General features: G+C 39.7%; 1 protein-coding gene across 8 annotated transcripts in view; it reads left to right on the top strand.

Annotated features, from left to right (window-relative positions):
* BCAS3 (BCAS3 microtubule associated cell migration factor) overlaps positions 1 to 19,609 on the top strand; it is a 292,590-nt gene that overhangs the window by 23,306 nt on the left and 249,675 nt on the right. For all 8 annotated transcript variants that reach the window (XR_008841832.1, XM_056506355.1, XM_056506359.1 and 5 more), the window contains exons 8-9: positions 10,467 to 10,574; positions 13,091 to 13,167. Coding sequence is in view for 7 of the 8 variants with exons in the window: in XM_056506355.1 (XP_056362330.1) it covers positions 10,467 to 10,574; positions 13,091 to 13,167 (185 nt within the window). In the remaining variant the exon portion in view is untranslated. The remainder of the gene's footprint in view (positions 1 to 10,466; positions 10,575 to 13,090; positions 13,168 to 19,609) is intronic.

Raw genomic sequence — 19,609 nt, forward strand, 5'->3', positions numbered from 1 at the left:
TATACCAGAATCTTACCTAGGCAAGTATGATAATCAGCTAATGATGGAGGTGTAACTAATTAAATAATAGATGTAATAGATGTAATAGTAATAGATGATTAAGAGTTTGAGACCTGCAGGAGCTCAGGCAATGACTTCTTCAGCAGCCTCTAGCCTGTGTTGGCCTCCCAGCTTATATTTTTAGAAAAGTGGATTAATTTAATGATATTGAGTGGTGGGAAATTTTGGATGACTTGAATTGGATGGAGGTCCTTTAAGGGCATGAGAAGCAAGAGGTAATCTTTATTAATCATGGGAGGAGAGGGGAAATTAGGGTAAATTAAAGAAGGAGGAGTAGTTGGAGCAACCAAAATGTGTAACTTTGGCTAGCCAGCATTTTTTTTTCCCCTGCTGATCTGTTTACAAGGCAAATCAATTGGCAGCAGATTTTCAGGAAGCCTGTGCTTTATTCTCATGGCTACTGTAGATGAAATCCTGCTAACCTTAACCCAGCTTCAGCTCAGGAATGTGTTTATGGGAGTGAAGCAGCTTCACATGAGTAAGAGCACAATTAAAATGTTAATATTTTCTCAATTAATATTTCAGAGTCACATGAGCCAGCTCTGGGTCTGGCAAAGTCACTGAGTTGTGCTAAAATCAGTGTCCACTCTGAGTGTCCATAGCTGTTAATGCTTCAAAATGAGCAGACACAAACAGCAAAGCTCCTGCAAGGTCACCCAAGAGGAGGAAAGGAGCTCTGGTGAATGAAGGTTTTGTTCCCAGTTCTGACACTGCTCAGGGAAGCTCTCCCTGGAATATTTTTCCTGGAATGCCCTTGCAGAGGCAGTGGGGATGTGAGGGCTCACCTGGCTCAGCCCTGCCATGGGCTGGGCACTGGGTGTGCTCACTCCAATGGATAGTGCAGTTTGTTTTCTGAAATCACACAGAAAAATGCTCTGGGCCAGATGCTTCTGATTTTCAATTGTATTGGGCACTGTGAAATTGATTTTGTGAAGTTTGTGAAATATCTGTGGGCTTTTATTGAGGACTGTGCAAACTCAGATTTTGTGAAGACTCTCAAGCCTAGAGAGCAAATTTAATATAATTATTTTGTTGTAAAAAGTACAGTAGGACCTCTAAAGTTGGGCAAAACTCTCTCATTTCTGTTTCTTTTGAGGATTTGAGTCCCAAAATTTCTTGTGCTGCTGCATAACTGCAAAGCCTCATTAACTGCAGAGCTGTGTGGTGTCAGCTGCCTTGCAAAGACTTCCTTCCCTTCCAGCAGATGAAAAACATTTCCCTCTCTGATTTCTTTTAGGAAAATTCAGTTTAGCTTAGCAGGTTGTGTGGCAGCTTTTAAGATCCTGAGAGAGGCAGGAATAAAGTAGTTTAAATTCCTTTTAGTGATGCTGGATGAGGTTGTTACCTGCTAAAGATAGAATCTCCATCTTAAAAAGAGCTCTTCAGACCCCAGCATTATTTCTTGTAAGTTGATTCTGTGGTTATAATAATGAACATTTTTGTAATGTTAATTCTGTGATTATAAAAATGTACATTTTTGTAATGTTGAAGTGATTTTGCTGGTAATTCTGTGAATTTTCTCATGGATTCCAATGCCAAGAGATGGAGCTTTAATGGAATAAGGTGATGTTTCCATGTGTAAATACCAAAGGCAGGAAAGCTCTGGAGTTCCTCTGATACTCCAAATGTTTGTCTCAGTGAACCTAGAGCAAGAAATAACCTTTGAACTATAATAAACTGTTAATCTTGGATCAAAACTGGGAGAAAATGAGTATTTGGGGTCAAACCTTGACCAGCTGGTGAGAACCATGGGTAGTTTTGACCTTCTGAAGCTTTGATTTATGAAGCTGTAAAAAGATAAACCTTTTCCAAGGCATCCTTGGGATGGAGTGGAGCTCAGCTGAGGCTCAGTTTTGTTTTACTGCTCTTCCAACCCCGTTGTGTGTAGTGATGCAGGGATGGGAAGGATGGAGGGAAGGAAGTCCAGATAAAACCAGCTGGAGCACAAAGCTACCCCCAGTAACTTGTCAAAAGAAGCACCACAGGGAAAAGATAATGCACAGCACCATTACAGGCAGGGCTGCTGCTTCCAGGGCCACTTGAAATTCCACTTTAAATTATTCAATACTGTAAACGCTATAAAGTTAATTAGAAGAGGAACAAACTCTACAAAGATAAATGTGTTTTCAATATGTTTCTCAGAGAGGGTACAGTAGAAACCAGTGAATGAGAGGAAATTTCTTTCTGGCAGCACTCTAGACATGGAGCTGTGGTTGAACTTTTTACCCTAATTACGTCCCCACTAATGCCTGCAGCGGTCTGGAATCAAAGTGGCCCTTCAGGCCCTGGCAAGCCTCTGATGTGGCGAGCGTTTGTTGTGTGCTCAGGGTTATTCAGAAAAAAAACTGAATATTGTGACAGGATTTTTCAAAATTTCTCAGTTACCACCCACCTCACTTGTTGCCTACAAAAATAGAGTAATTGTTTGCATCTGTGTGTTTTTGTCTGTCTGAGAAAGAGCTGCCATAAATCAACGGGACCCGGAGAGCAGCTGAGGATTAGATTTGCTTTTCTTATAGGGTTATTCCTTTTATTCTGTATTTCTTTTAGGGTTATTCCTGTGCTCTGTACTGTAGGGAGGGTTTAAAGGACACTGGGAAGTTGAAATTTCAGGGTGATTGAAATTGCTCTCTTTCCTGAGGACACTTAAAGCCATCAGGTCCCAGTGGGCTCACAGAGGATGCTCTTGAATCTGTTTTTTCCTAAACAAGTGCTGTCACTTCTTGCTCAGAGTTGCAGCAGCTGATTGCAAACTGCTTCAACTTCCAGGCCTTGTTTCTGTGTTGTTACTCAGCTGCTGCCACTCCAGTAATTCCCTACAACCTGACAGTGTTTGAGCTTTGCATCTGGTACTAAATGCCATTTTCTCCCTTACTATGGGCCCTCTTCCCTTCCTTTCCTTCAAAAATATTTAATATACAGAGAAAATGTCATAGGAGTTTGCTGAGTTCAACCATTCATATATGGATGAGCTCCTTTTAAATCTCCAAAGTAGAGAAAAAAAATTAAAATGCAATTCTTAAGATCTGATTTCATTATTATTTTTCTTTAGTTCTGTATTTTTTTAACAGAATGAATGTATCTTAATATCTTTAAATTGTAAATTTTCAAATTTCAGTTAATAACTCAGTAAATACTTCTTCATTAATTCAAAATAGAGACTTAGAAGGCTCCTGCTTTGTGAAAAAGCTGTAAGGCATGTGCTTAAAAATTGTCTTGCTTAATGCCTTCCTTCTTTTAATTCTGACTAAGTAATACATTAGAATATCCCCTCACACATTTCTGGATGGTTGCTCACAAACTTATATTTAAAATTATTGGTGATTCAAATTAATAAAGCATTTTAATGATAATATTTTACAGTGAGGCAGTAATAAAATAAACCAATGTTTTAATCAGTTTTGCCTGCACAGTTTGAACAGCTGCATCTCCCATTTCAGCATCAGCTGTGTTGGGTGACTCTCTGGGGAGAATGCTGTGTTCCTGTGTGCCTTTCCTTAGCAATTGCAATTCCTCCTGGGAATATCAGCCACCTTCATCTTGGAAATTCCTCCAAATTTACTGAAGAGTGCTCCAGTAGAGGAGGTGGCTGCATCATTGTCAAAAAGGATATAAAATAAACTCAAGTTGTTTTTGATATTAAGCAATTTATGAAAAATTTTAACTTTAATACTAATTTAAGGAAAAGCAGAATATTCCTTCTGCTGCACGTGGGGCTCCACAAATAATTATTTTCGGGTAATACTGCATCATTTCAACCCTTTTGGTGGGTTCAGCTATGGTGAGAACTCTGCAGGCCTGTAGAACATGGATTGTGATTGAAGTCATAAAACAAAGTAAGAAATACCTAAGAACATGTAATTAATGGGCACTTGGGAAAATTCTGGCCTACCTGATGTGACCAGAACCTGGGAGCAGCTTTGCTGCTCAGAGCACTTTTCAAGTGCTTTAACCATAAGATCTGAGCTCATTCCTGCTCTGCTTCAGTCACACACACTCTAAAACCCTCTAATTATTTCTTGGAAACAGGATTGTTTTCAAGCTCCTCAAAAATTGTAATTTGAGCCATAAAGTGGCATATGAGCAGTGAAGATTTAGCAGAGTCCTGTGCAGCTGACAGACATCTCCAAATGATCTCCATCACACAACTGCAGGCAGAGGCTGCTTAATACCCAGGTGATGAAGTGTTGCACAACCCCTCTGGTTTCTTACAGCATTAATGACACCGAGGGCAGAAGAATTTGGGTTTGGACAGGTTGGTGCAGGGCTCTGTGCTTAGTGCTGGAGCCCAGAGTGGCTCTGAGGCTCTGGCAGGGCGAGCCGGAGCCGCTGGCTTAACTGCCCTTTGTTGGTGCTGATGGCAGCAGAGGGGAGAAGGTGCCTGTGAGGCTCATGAGTCACCAGGGGAGAGCACAGAAAGGGGAAAAAAAACAACCTGGAATCTAAAGAAATGGGTTACAAGAACCAACAGGATGAAATATTTGGTGCTTTGCAGTGGTTGTAGCAGGTAAAGGTTTTCCAGTGCTGGTTGTTGGATGTTGAGGCTTCTAATGCACACAGGTTGCAGAGGAAAGAGCCTTAAATATGCACAATCATTGTGTATTGTGTAGCAATAATTGTGTATAATATATATATATATTGTATATATATATATATAATTGTGTATATGCTTAAATAGTCAGCTGCCATCTGTGCTGTCTCCTGGTACACCATAAACCAAAGCTACTGTCTGTAAAATGCCTCAGAATAAAGAAAAAAGCTCTGATATTGCTATGGAGTGTTAGAAATGCTGGCACTTGTAAAAATCTGGGTCTAGCTGAGGCTGTAAGTGACTCCACAAATGCTCAGTTTGGGTTCTATGTGTGCTTGGGGAAATTTGGCTGGAGCTGAGGTGTTTCAGCATCAGTTTGCCCTCAGAGTTGTGCTCCCAGAAATTTGATCTTTTCCTCTTAAGCTGTGACATGTGGCTGTCTCTCAATGTGCAAAAAATTGCTACATTTTTGATTTTGGTCCATCCTGGATAATCTTGTGGCTCTTACTGCAATACAAATTATGTGCATCTATTTCAGTGGTGAGTTCTGCTTCATTTGACTGCAGGAAGGGCAAGACAACTCTTTAATTTTGTATTTTTTGTGGGAAACACATCAGATTGTGGCTTAATCAGCTGATCACAAAAATATTAGTTGTTGATAGAGGTATAATAAATGCAGTTGTATTCTGTCAGAACTTAATCTTTACCCATGTTCATGAAGATTTACAGAAATGTCTCCAGTTTCATGCACACTCATAGTGTGATCAAAAACAGCCAGTGCAGGTCCATAAATTGTGTTTTTAGCTACACACAAGGAAAATCTAGTCCAGAATATACCAGAAAAAATGATCCTGCTCTTCAAGTGCTTTCCCCTCAGTGATGGGCAGGGTCAAGCAGACAGACAGATCTGGGGGATGCTGCTGATCTTCCCCTATTAAGTGAGTGGAAATGTGATGGGACAGCTCTGTGTGGGGACATGTGGCACGTCTCAGTGAAGTGGAAATTGTGTCACACTCAGTCCCTGCACAGGCCACAGCTGAGGAGGCAGCTTGTCTGACACTCCAGCAGCAGGAGTGCCACATGCTGGGACACCGAGCTCCTGCTCAGCTTTGTGCATCCCAAAATGTAAAAATAAACCAAATAAAACCCCCCAAACCTACAGAGAATCTTCTGATGATGAGAGGGGGGCATAGCAGAGAGCACAGCATGTATTGTGCTGCTGGATGTGGGAAAAGCTGCCAAAACAAGGAATTTGGAGGTTGCTATTCTGGTGTTTTTAAGGATTTTTAAGTATTCTGATATTTTTAAGGATTCCACTTCTGCTTTTCTCTTGTAGTATCTGGATTGCTCTGGGTGATTACTGACAAAAGATATCTGGAGGCAATAAGCCTTTTTGTGTCTTTGACAGAAACACAGAAGCCAAAATGTGTACCAATTCTGTCAGGCTCTAGGAAGTCATTTCATAAAAACAAAAGGATCAGAATGTTGGAATAATCAATATTTGCACAAACCAGTGTTAAATTTTCCCCCTCCAGTTGATGTCTGGCACCTCAGCTGCAGATGGGCAATGAAGGAGTTTTTGGTATCATGGACCAGCAGAGGATTAATGGTTGTTGAAAGTTCTCAGCTGGAAAAGTCCCTGTGCAGCCTCAGGTTCTCTCACAGACCATGGCCAGAATTATTCAGGAGACAGAAACCAATTACTCATTATGATAAAAAAAAGGTAGATTCCTGAGCCTGAAACCTGACTCATTTTACCTGTTACCAAATGATTTCTGCAGAGTTGGTGATTTCTTGTGTCACAGGCAAAAAATAAAAATATTTTCAGTGAAGATGGTGAACTGCAAGGATAAAGGTGAATTTTTTTTTCCTGGGCTGATAGACTTGATCAAAATATTTGATGAAGATGCAACAGTGAAGTTTGTATCTCCTGGTGTTTAACACAACTATTTTAGTGCTGTATCAAATAACTCCCTCCCTTGTATTTAAAGGATTAGATTTAGTAACATGTGTCTAAGGTTGGTACAGGTTTTTCTTATTTAGGAATAAGTGTTTCCATGCTTTTTGCAATTTGTGGTGCACTTAAAATGTCTCTGCTGCTTTGTAATTCAGTGCTGCACACACATTTTGGTGGAAGTGTCACTTTCTGAGAAATTTTGTGCTACTTTTCCTGATTTTTGAATGAATCTGTTAAGTACCATGATTTAGAAAATTATTTACAGAGTGGAGTTTTCAAGTTTTTATTGTGAAAAGATGGGATGCAGAGAGCATTTAGATGATCAAAGTCCTAATAAAAGCTCTTTCTGCAGTGGTGTTTAGAAAGAATTGAATTTATTATTATTTTTTAAGTTTTCATTCTGATGTGTATCCCTAAGAGAGAAGGGGAGAATTGCCCTGCTGAAGAGAGCTTAGAGGAGTTTAGTGCTAGGCCTGGAAAACAAACCTAACTTAAGACTTTAAAGTTTTTTTTCACTTTCTTGGTGCCTGGAGTGCTCTGGGTGATTACTGACAAAAGATACCTGAAGGGAATGAGCCTTTTTGTGTCCTTGACAGAGACACAGAAGCCAAAAAGCAGAATATGTACCAATTCTGTCAGGCACTAAGAAATCATTTCATAAAAATAAAAGGATCAAAATGTTGGAACCACTCACCATAAAAATAGAGGACTCATTGTTGGTCAAAGTCTTTTAAGACAAGATTAGGTTGCTTGGTAAAAAATCATTTCTTTGAGCTTCTGGGACATTTTGTACATGGCCTGGAAAGAGAAGATGATCCTTCCAGAATTGAAATCTGTTAATCTGAGCAAACCTTCTTCAGGGCCCTTGAGGAGAACAGAATTGCCTTTGTGGTCTCACCATGTTCATAATATTGCTACAAAGATCATAATCAAATCTTGTGCTTCAACTTTCCAGTGTAAAGGTTCAGGCAGGAATTTTTCCAATATTCAATTAATTAACTCTGTGCTCTGGTTTTGTTTTGCTCCTTTCCCCTTCTGTGAAGCACCAGAGAGGTGGAACAGGAGAACTGTAACCACCCCTGCAGATTAAAAACTTGGGTCACTGTCAGCATCCTCCTCATTCCCACATGGAAATAGCCTTTTCCCCAGCAACTTATTGGTAGATTTGATGCTTTATAGACTAGTAATTAAAAAAAAAACCAAAACAACAACTTTATGGATTATTTTGCTGTGCAGATCCTTTGGTTGTACCTTGAACAGCCAGTTCCTTGGAGCTGCTGTCACTTTTCTCTTGCCTGTTATCTCTACAAGTTTGGAAATTATATTCCATTTCAGGCTCTTAGCAACTTATTTACAGCAAATTCTATTTTTTTTAAATCCTACGGGTTGTTAAAGCTGTGCCTAGTAAGAGATTATGTTAACTATTGGATACTTTTAATAGGATTTCAGTGTAAGTTTTAATATTTTTGTCTCCTCTTAAAGGCACCAGAAATAATTACTAAAAATAAGTTTGTGCTTTAGGCTGGGCTTTAAAAAAACTTTGTGAAGTTGGTATAAATTGCAGTGATATTGGCCAAACATTATTTTATTGAAGGCCATGTAAAGAATTTTACATACAGGGCTGCTTTCCCAGCAAAAGTTTTATTTCAGTTTTGCACCTCCAAGCTCTTTTTTTTTCCTTTCTAGACTCATGAGACCAACCTGTCTCTGATGTCCATCTCTCTTTGAGTGGGATGTTCATTTGTGGCAGAGAGGAGGAAAACCAACCCTTGACAGCAAAACCTTCAAGGCACAGAAAAATCGACCTCATGTTGATTCCCTCCTTTTAAATTTTTTTTTTTTCCATTAAAAACACCCGAGTGTTTTGAGTGCTGTGTTTGTCTCTGTGCAAACATTTTGCACAGAGTTTTCTGCCATGGTGGGACCCATGGCCAGGGAGGAGGTGCTGCTGTCGTGGGCACAGCACAGATGTCACCCAGTGCCAGCTGGACGAGGCATCTGCTGCTTCCCCTCTCAAACAGAACAAAATGCAAAGGCCTGGGTGTGGTTAGACATCTATTATTGCCACTTTTTAAAGCTGTTGGGGATTTGTGGCCATTACCTTTAAAGAAGTTGTTATCTCTCTGAAGCTGTTTGAACAGGATACATAATGAATATTTGTTGATAATCTATGGGATTAATTCACAAGATTTTTATTTGTGGCAGAATTTCAGATTATTTCTGACCTACACATATAAAATACTCCAGGCCAGGAGACAAGGCTTGGAGCAACCTGGGATAGTGGAAGGTGTCCCTGTGAACTGGATGAGCTTTAAAATCCCTTCCCACCCAGCCCAGTCTGGAATTCTGTGATTCCATGATATTCCTTGGGTATTGGCACAAGGTTTTACCCAGTGTGGTTGGCAAAAGCATTGGTAGAATGGTGTTACCATGATCAGCCAAGATAACATAATAATAATTATGCATTTGAATGACAGAATTATTACCCATAAATTGGAAAAATTGTTCAAAACACGCTGATGTGGAAATTGTATCACTATTAAGTGTGTTGATATCATTTTAGCTATATCTACTTTGGAGATTCCTGTTCTGAAATTCCCCTTCTATCAATATTATAATTTGCTAGAGGTAATAAATTAGTTAATTTTAAAAAGCTTGTCCATACATCTTGCAGTGGCTTTCTGTGTTTTTGAGCAGCAATGAACTTTAATGTGAAGGAACTGACTCGAGTTTTACTGGTTTAAAGGTGTTTTTGAAGAGCCTTTGAAGTGCTTGAAGTAATAAATTGCACCCTCTAGTTATTAGCCTAGAAAAATGTATATTTTGGGAAAAATTTAAATGGGCAAAATGTCAAAAATTATTTTTTTCCTATTATTTTTCTGACAGTTGTCTCGCTGTGCATTTACTGTATATTATACATTACTGTACATTATACATTACTGTACATTATACATTAATGTATAAATAATATTATTGTCTTGAGGCACTGGGGGTAAACAGTTGGCATTTGTCCTCCAGCTTTCCAGAAAATTCTTGAGCAGCTTGAGCAGATCCCAGAGACAAGTGAGTGCTGGGGCAGGAATTGTGTGAAACTCTGTAAAATAAAACAGATCTGGGCAGGGGGGAACACCCTCTTTTAGCAATGCTCAGGAGATGTTTGCACAGCTGGCAATTTGTGCTCCTTCATATTCCTTGACCTAGAAATAGCCAAGGTTTTAATGTGTTCTTGGAGGGGGAGAAAGGTGTTGTGGAGCAGAGCTGCCACATCAAAGCCTCTGCTCAGCCCCTAAAAGGGTTTCCACCACTGCCTTCCTCAGCCCTATCCAACACTCAGCACTTTTCCCACTCAGCCTTTTTATTAAGAAATGGCCTTAAAGCTTTTATTTATATGAAAATGATAAAAGTGACACGAAGCAGTTGAAAAGATCTGTGTGGTTCAAACAAAAGTCCATCAGGGATGTAATGTAAATTCTGGCTGAGGTGTCTCCATCAGCCCAGGTCAGGAGCTCAGCTGCTGCTCTGGGGAAAGTCCTCCCTGTAGGAGAGGTTGCTCTGAGGAGTAATTTTTACTAGGATGTGGTTTAAAACTATCAAAATCTTGCTGGTGGTAAAAGGAACCAAGTGCTTGATAATACTGCACAATACAGGTTGATGGCCATCGTGGAGATCATAATTCAGTTTTCCTTTTTAATGCAGAAGGTTTCTCTTGACCCTTTGTTCTCCAGGATTCTGCTGGGATTGCTGGAATTCTGGGTCCAGGACTTGATGTTCTTGGAGGTCTTTTCCAGCCTTAATAATTCTGTGGTTCTGTGACTTTTCCTTTAGCATGCTAAGCAACATAAGGAGGCTCAAAGAATTAAACCTCAGTTTTTAAAATATCCTGATTTCTGTTATTTTTTTTTATTTTATTCCTTTTAGCACCAGCCCACCCTACTGCTGTGTGGATCTGTATTCCCTGAGAACAGGAGAGATGGTCAAGTCCATCCAGTTCAAAACTCCTATTTATGACCTGCACTGCAATAAAAGGTAAGGGTGCTCACTCTGCATTCCTGTGTGTTAGGGCATGCCAGATTTTTGTAATAAATACAATTTCTGCTGTATGACCTCCCTGATTTCCCCTTTTTTACTCTTCTGTAAGCACAGCTCTGGTTCTCCATTTCTCAAGGAGTGTTTCAGTTAGAATACATCCATGTGCTCCCCCCCTCCATGGCTTTGGTTTAAGAAGCTCAAACCAAAAAAATCATTTAAGCTTCTTTCAGTTGTGCTAAAGGGTGAGCAGGAATCACTGCAATCCTTGATGATCCACCTACAGCTGGGGAAATGGGATCACAGAGAGTTTAAACAGCACAGAGCTCTAAGGAGTTTATGTCTCTCTTCTTGGTGTTGGTCTGTCAGATTTTGCCTCTCTGCACATCCAAAACATTCCTGGTGTGCACTCTGTGGTTTGCAGGGAATAGTGTTGCAGTGAGTCAAATAAAAAAGCAGCATCTCAGGGTTGGGATGGAGAGAAAATGGCTCAGGAGGCTGGGATCTCAGAGTTCCAACAGAACAGCAGCTGCTGTGTCCATGGAATCAAGTTTTGCTGAGTTAATGTAAAATCCCCATCTCTCCCAGACACACAAAAGTGGAGTTTTGTGGTTTGCTTTGTAGTTTGCCCCAACTTTTTAGAGCAGGAGAGAAATCCCAGGATCCTTGTGTGAGGATCCTGCTGATCCCTTGGCACTCCTGTTGGGAGAATTTGGAGTGGTGACTTTGGTCCAAGCCCTGCTGAAGTTCCTGCTCCCTTCACCCTCCCATTGCTGCTGTGAGTCACCCTGGCCTCAGGTGCCCTGGGGAAGTGATGCAATCCAACCCCTGGGGTAAAGGCAGAGCCCTGCATGGAGAAATAACTGCATTTCTTTGGAAATCCATATTGCCATGCCAGAATGGATGGTCCTTCAGTAAATAACAGCACACATCATTGGAAAATCCAGAATGATTTGGGTATTGTTCCTGATTTTGTTGCAGATGGGAAGTAGGTGAGTGTGCATCAAACTTATGCAACTAAGTGTAAACTGCTAAAAATAAATAGATCAAGAAATCCTCTGGAATCATCCATCTGGGGGGTTTATTTCTGTGGAAAGACAGAGTGTCTTCAAGGAGGAGAAAACAAAAATCTCCAGGATGGGAAATATTCCCATCAAATATCCATAGGTTTCAATAATACACATTACACTTCCACCTCAGTCAAAGCCTTCCCATTATTCACTGGTTTCCTTTATCTTAGGAAATATAGGAAAAGTTAGAATTGATGTATTTTCTTCGGTTTTTCTCTCCTGAAGTTTCAGCAATTTGAAGATGTCATTTAACTAAAATTACTAATACATCCAAAACTACTTTATACTCTTTATGTATCTGGAAACATCAGCAGGCATGAGGGGATGGTGTATATTTTGATTTTAGTGTAGTCCTTCACAAGTATTGAGCTCTCACGGGATAAGAGGAAGTGTTCTGTGGCAAAACAGATAAAAATATGGAAAAAGAGTTAAAGGCTGATTTCACACTGCTGGGAGATAATCATCACCCTTTCCCCAAGGGTATGAGTTGAGACTGAGGTGATTCATCCCCTTTTTAAAGGTGACTGTTCCAGGCTGTAACACACAATGATCACATGGAGCATTAAGTGTGTGTTTTAGTCAGTCAGAGATGTGATTCATTTTTTTCCACGTTGTATCTTTACAATTAAAACTATTAAAGTAATGTTTAATAATGCTCTGTATTGACAGCTAATTAAAAAATATTTTCTCACAGTCTGCCTAATGAGGGGATAACAGATGATTAATTATGTCATATTGCTAAATGTAGATTTTATGTGTTGGTTTCCCAGGTGCTTCTTTCATGTCAAGCTTTTAAAAACTTGATTTTGGGAAGTCATCAGTGTGGGAGAAAGTGTTCCCTGGTTCTGAAACTTCCAAGATCCTGCTCTGCTTCCACATTTGCATCTCTGGGCTCTGTTTTTTGGGGCACTGTGTTTCCTGCATGGTTACCCTCTGGTTTTTGGCCTGTACAATAGAAATTTGTGATGTACAGGCAAACACATAAACATACATCTTTAATTTGCTAATTGACCCAAATTCTGCTTCTCTCAGCTCTATTTGTGTGCTGATGTTCTTGGTATCACACTCCCCACTGCTTTTAGTAAACAAAATGTTTTAATAAATTTGCACTGAGGTGGGCAATGGGATTATTTCACGTTTAGCTGATTGTTGTTTGAGTCAGTGAGAGTAATTCAGGGTCTCTGCAGCTCCATTCTTGCATTTTAATGGAGCTGTGACTGCAAGAGCTCTATCACAAATGTGCTGTGCTGCTGTGGATCAGACCCTGCACTTCCTGGAGTGGCTGGGAGGAGAGAGAACCCTCAATAACTGCCAGGGATTGCTAACCTGCCACTTCATCACTGCAGAGTTTATATTGATGCTTTTGAAATAATTACATTTAGATATTGAATCTTTAAACCAATGCATTTAAAGTCTGAAGTGGATGTTCCATTTCTGTGTTTTCAGGATCCTCGTTGTGGTCCTGCAGGAGAAAATCGCCGCCTTCGACAGCTGCACCTTCACCAAAAAATTCTTTGTTACCAGTACGTGCAATTTTGGGCTCAGGGGTGGACAGAACACATTCTTGTTTGTTTGTTTCTTTACTTCTAAATCCTCAAAGCAGGTCTCTCTGAATCATTTTGAGCTTCAGGAAAACTTGCTTAAAAAAAAACCCAACCCAAACCCAAATGCTACTCTGTGAATATTTAATTCTTTTCTCTATTTATTATTGCTGTAAGTAATTGTTAAGGGCACCCACACTGCCCTCCATCAGTAGCTGAACAATTCTTTGTTCATTTTGCTTCAGGTGGAAGTTCCAGGTTATCACATCAGCAGCAATTAAACCCAGATCAACAGTGATCTACCCACTGTACATTTTTGGTTGTTCCTTAGGCACATTTGGCTTTTTCTTGTTCATAATTTACTTTGGAAAGGTCAGAGTTTTATTATTAAAAAGAGTCTGCAGTTTTCTGGATGTATTTTCAGTCACAATTAGAAAAGTTTAAATTATTTTTTTGTATTATCTCTGTATTTATAGAAAAATCTCCTCAGGAGAAGCTGTTTCTTGTCATATTTTGAGGGAAAGCAGCTTCCTGCAGTAATATTAAAGTTGCCAATAGGTGTCAGTTTCTTCCTATCCATGGATGTGAGAATCTGCTGGGATTCAGTGACAAGATCCAAATGGGAAAGGACTTTTTTGTGTCCTATTCATCACTCCCTTTTATTTAATCAAAAAAAGTTAGGGTACAAGCTTTGCTTTATTTTAGACCAAAAGTAAAGAAAATCCCTCAGTTAAATGTGTATTCTAAGAATTTTTGGGCTTATTTCGTTGTTTGTTTTTTTTTTAAGGATACTGCAATTTATTTTTTAAAATTAATGCCCTGAAGTTAATTTTGAGGAACAGGAATACTCTATTCTTAACCAAAACTTTGATTTGCTGTATGTTTTGTGGAACAGCTGTGGAATGTAAAGAAGATAAATTAAAACTTTAGGAGATACTGAGCAAATTATTTTTACCAAAAATTCCTAAAGTGTCACTAATGCTGATGTATTTCTCCAGCTGTGCTGCTTTTTAATATGAGAAACTCAAGATTTTCTGAAACTTTCTTTTGGTTGAATTGAGGACAATAATTTTTGGGGCATTTTGGATGCCCCAACCACCAGAGCTGGAGCCCCCTGTGGCTGTGAGTGGTGTGAGTGGGCAGAGCTGTGTTTTGTCCCTGGATTTTGGGGTTTTTGGGATCTCAGCCATTCCCTGGATCCTGCTCCCAGGCAGGTGCTGTGCCCTGGCATGTTGGGGCTGCAGCAGAGCTTTTGTCTGTGCTGAAATCTCCTCCACCTGAGAGTGTGTCTTTAAAGGCTTAAATTCCTCTGCTGTGTTTGAAATGGGATGGAAATGAACTCCCTGGTTTGTTGCAGGGATTTCTGGGGGGCAGCCAACTGGCCACTGCTGCCTTCTTTGGCTGTGCCTTTAAAAAAAAATAAATTATTAAAGGACAGTGCCAATATCAATGAAAAAATTAGAAATCCTTGCAAAGGAAGCTCAGGAAAAAGTCTTAGAGTCCTTTTTGTTTGCATTGTTGGGCAGCCTGTGTCCTGCCCAGGCTGGTGCACCTCTGCTGTGAGGATGTCACTGCCTGCCCAGAGAATTTGGCAGCATGAGAAAGATTCTCTGGCTGGTTTTGGTCAGAAGGGAGGGCACAGAGGTCAGAGATATTACTGAGGAGCACTGACTCTTTGAAGGGTTTTCTGTTAGTTTTAGGGAAAATAAAATCTTTTTTTTTTCAAGAAGATTTAGTGGTGGTGTGGAAATCACATCTTTCATCCCCATCATCAGTGCTGTGGGAGCCTTAGAACCTCACTGAGACAGCACAAACATGAAGCAGAAGCTCTGATCTGTTTTGATTATTTGTATATAGGAATGAAATGCAGAATGGCCAATTAAAAGCAGCATCAGGAATTCTGAAGTTCCTCAGAAATGCTAATGCAGCTGCCATGCACATGAGGAATATTTTGTCTTTCTGTTTTTGTTTTTGTGGTTGGATGTGTAGCTTAATATATTGTTACAATAAATATACCATAAAATATTCAGGATATAGATGGTCAAGTTCATGCTGCTGTTGGAATGTTTTAACTCTGCATTTCCTGATTTTTCCTGAGCAAATTTGACATAGAACCAACCTTTGTTTTCCCCTGCATGGGATCCCATGGAAATGTGCTGATTTGGCTTGGATGGCAGGGAGCCAGCACCTTTTATTTGTGCCTTTTGTAACAAAACCTCAGTGTGCAGGTGCTCCAGGCTGGGAGAGGGAATTTAAGACAGGTGCTTAAACGTGGAGGGAAAACATGCTGTAACTATTGTAGAAAAATGAGCAGGATATCCCCTAATCTACCCTGTGGGGTGTTCTGATTTTTAAATGTCTGCTAGGAGAAGGCAGAACATCAGTCTCATGGCAGTCAGTGCCATCCATCACTGCTGTCCTCGTGCTTGGGGCCAGCTCCTTTTCCCTGAGAAAAGACACCAAGGGGAGGAGAAAGCCCAGCAGGAATTTCACATCCTGCACTGCTTTAGGTGCTCATGTGGCCAAACTAAAAAAAAAAAAAAAAAAAAAAAAAAAATTCATTTGATGTTTATGTTAAGAATGTGTTTCCTTTACTAGTTGTGAGTGTCAAGATTTTAAAGAGATTCTTAAATAGCTCAGAGTTTTATTGTGGTTAACTTCAGATTTCCTTCAGAGCCTTTTGCATGTGACTGAAGGGTCAGAAACCAAAGTGATGCTCAGGCTTTTTTCCCTCTACTTTGCTCTAAACAAAAGCTGCAGAAAAGCTGAATTCCATTGATTTCTATTCCATCAGAGCTCCTCACCCCAAAACTGCTTACTTAGTGCAGCACTGATGATTATGAATATGGCCTGATGGATACTTTCCTTCTCCATAAAGAATATCCTGGCCACCCCCTGGGCCCTGAGTAAAGATGCTCCCAGATCACATCATGCATGTGGCATCATCCCTGTGTCTGATAACAAGGGCCTGCTCAGCTTCCCTGGCCCTTCCACTCCCCATATTGATATATTCTCCATCCCTGATTCCCCAGGGATGGAGACACTTACTGCAGCCATTAGCTGGCACCACATTTCTATTGATGCTGTTCTGCAGAGCCCTGAGAGGTAATTTTGCAGATTTTAGCCAGAGTAGTTTATTGTATAGAAAGTCTCAAAAGGCTCTCCTCACCACAAGCCAAAAATCAGTCAGTGGATGTTAAATTCCCTGCACTTTTTCAAATAAATAAAACCCCCAAACCAAATGGTGTTGGATGCTCTGATCTGCAGTTTGGATTTGGGATTGCTGTTTGCTCTCACATTCACACACAAGGAATAATTTGGTGGTTTCAGTTTGTCACAGGGCTGGTCTGGAAATCTTGGAGGCTTTTTTGGACACTTCTGTTGGAATTCCTTTCCCTGCCAGGCTCACAGGAGCAGTCTGAGCTCTTGACTTTGAAGTAAAAACACTGGGTGTCTTATGAAGAGGTTTAATGCCTGAAGAGTCACATTCTTCAAGAAGTTGTGTGTGTTTCCCTCTCAGCTGTGGGCATTTCTGGTTATCCCACACAGGATAATCATTGACAGGATTCCTCTGTCTGGGGGGGATCAGCTCAGATGGAAAGTCCTGGGGGCAGGTGGGGAGGGAGCTCCTGAGTCACAGGATTTTCTTGATCAGTGAAGAAGAGCCAAGTATGTCCCTGTGGGTTGCTGGAAGCACTTTTAATTTTTACACACCCACATCTGTATGAGCACCTAGCCCTTCATGGTGTTTTTCCCTGAGAAATGCTGATTTAATTTTGCTTTTTTTTATTTAACAGCATTGTTTATAGGAGTGTTTTTTTCCTGGCTGTGGGAATCTGTCTCACCACTCCAGGATAATGCTGAAATACTTTTTGGAGAAGTCTTTAGGGCAACATGGTGGATTTTTGGGAACAAATGACTTTGGTGCTTGCAGGAGGTTTTGCTCCACTGCAGGAAAATGTAAATACAACAAAAAAGCTGCATAAAGCCACAACAGAGGCTTCAGTCCCCAAGATGTCTGTCTGTCATATCTCCTGGCTCTGACAGTTTTACAAATTAGATGTAAAACAGGAAGTGCTCTTTGTTTCTATATAAGTTATTTTTATCTAAAGCACCCAAATCTTTAATGTTAAAGGGCAAACAAAGCCATCTGACATTGTCCTGCACAGAAACAACAACCTCAGTGGCAACTTTTATTATTTGTCACTGTCCAAGTCTGGAAAAAAAAAAAAAAAAGTAAACCTGAGATTAAACATTGCCCTGAAATCAATCAAATTGGTGCTAAATTAAACAGCCAGGCCTAATGAACATGAAAGGCCACTGATATTTTTAGTAAAAGCTCTGGGATTGTGCTTGGACCTGTGGAGTAAAATCATAAAATTATGGAATTCCTGAGTTGGAAGGGACCCAGTGGGACCATCAAAGTGCAGATGCTTCAAACTGCCCTGGTAGAATGGACAGGGAAGGAGATCTCTGTAATAATAATAATAATAATAGTAATTCAGTAATAATAAATAAGAAAAAAAAGCCCTGAGTGACAAACTGATTTCTCAGTGGGTCCATCCTGCTCCTTTGCTCTTTTACTGCATTTTATGGGTGATATTTAAACAGAAGGAAGTACAAGAACAATGGAAGAGTTTTGGAAAGTATGTGACAGTGTGAGAGTAATAACATTTACACAGGGCCTTTCATCTAGAAGGAACCCAGAGGAATTTATAAACAATATTGCTTTACACAGTTTATAAACAACAAAAAAATTGGTCTGCTAAAAAACACCAAAAAACCAAAACAACCAAACAAAAAAACTATTAGATAAAACAACTTATATGATTTGTTTTCCTTGGAATAAACAACGTTTTTGCTACAACAGTATCACCCTACCCATTATTTATTGCATATTCCCTCTCTGTGCTGTCTGTCATGGATCTGCTTTCTGGCTGCTCTGCACTGCAGGACTTAAGGATGGAGTTTGGTAATTCCATTTCTGTGTTTTGTAAGACCCAGCAAAGAATTACAGATTGATTATTAGAGAAGTAGCATCACTTCAGTGGTTCTTGGAGCTGTTTATTTAAAAATACACAATGGCCCTGCTTCACTGATTTTTGAAGTGATAATCCAGCAAGTCCTTTGAATGATTAAAGGCAAAGAATTTCAGTTGAAATGAGTTACTTCTTTTGGAATTTGTTTAGAAAAGTGTGTTTGAAACCACTGGACACTTCAGCTGACACATGTCATCTTTAATGAACCTACCAGGCTCTGAACAGAAAATCCTGTTTCTCCAGAAATCAGGAAGGTTTCCTTAGGAGTGAGGTGAGCCTGGGAATCTCTGCCTGCATGGCAGTTCCCAAAGATGCCATTTCTGCCTTATTTTGGGATTAGAGACAAATCCTAAAAGGCTTTTTGTATTAATAACTGCTCATCCCCACAGCTTGAAATAAAACTGGTCTCCTCTGGTATGGATTCCTCACAGGTACAAGGTGTGACATATCCATTAAAATTCCCCCCTAGGAAACAGGAAATTTAAATCAGTTATTTAAAAAGATGAGTCTGTACCACTGTAAAGGAAACTGGAGAGAATTGGGGGAAACAGCAGTGAAAATGATGGAAAAAGAAAGTTTTTCTATTAAACTGATAGGGGAAAAAAGACTGAAACAAGACAGAAAAGAACTTAAAATGGTTTTCATTAAAAACAAAAAACAGAGTCAAGATAGAGGGGATGAAAGTCTGGAAAATAGCAAAACCAGATTTTTTTTTTTCCTGGACTATAAATATTGTTGTAGGGAATAAAGTTCTTATAATGTGCTGTGAAATTAAAAATCAACCAGTAGTGTCTTAAGATAAAAATGATGGGTTGTGTTTGAAGGAAAGCAAGGTCAGGTGATTCTGATTTGGCTTTTTCATTCCCTCAGCTTTATTAGTTCATGTATTAATTTGCAATAGTTTATCAGATGTCATTTTACTGTGTGTATTAGTGAGATTTGAAAAAGAAATAAAATTTTTGTCTGGCTAAGGAATTCTGCAAACTGAAAATAAGCCCTGACTTAGCTTAGTCAAGTTGTGGCTGTTAACATCAGGTATTTCTAGAGAGAATATTCAATTCCTATAGTTCCTTTAAATCTAAAAAAAAAAAAAAAAAAAAAAAAAAAGGAAAAGAATTTACCTATGAGGCTGTAGATAACATTTACATCTTGGAAGTGGGAAGGTCTCCTTAGCCAAGTCCCTTTTCAGAGGGATCCTGGAGCCCATTTCTTATTCCTCACTGTTCCTTAGATCAGCACCAGTTGGAATTTTTGGATGTAGGAACTTGATAAAATTAGCAGGAAAATTTGGACTTTGTTTCTGATATTCAAAATGCAATTTTTCTTCTTTTTTTTCCCCAGCTTTGAAGTTACTCATTTCCTCTGCACAGAGGCAGAAGATAACT

The sequence above is a fragment of the Oenanthe melanoleuca genome, chromosome 19 (genome assembly GCF_029582105.1).
Source record: "Oenanthe melanoleuca isolate GR-GAL-2019-014 chromosome 19, OMel1.0, whole genome shotgun sequence".
Taxonomy (NCBI): Eukaryota; Metazoa; Chordata; class Aves; order Passeriformes; family Muscicapidae; genus Oenanthe; species Oenanthe melanoleuca.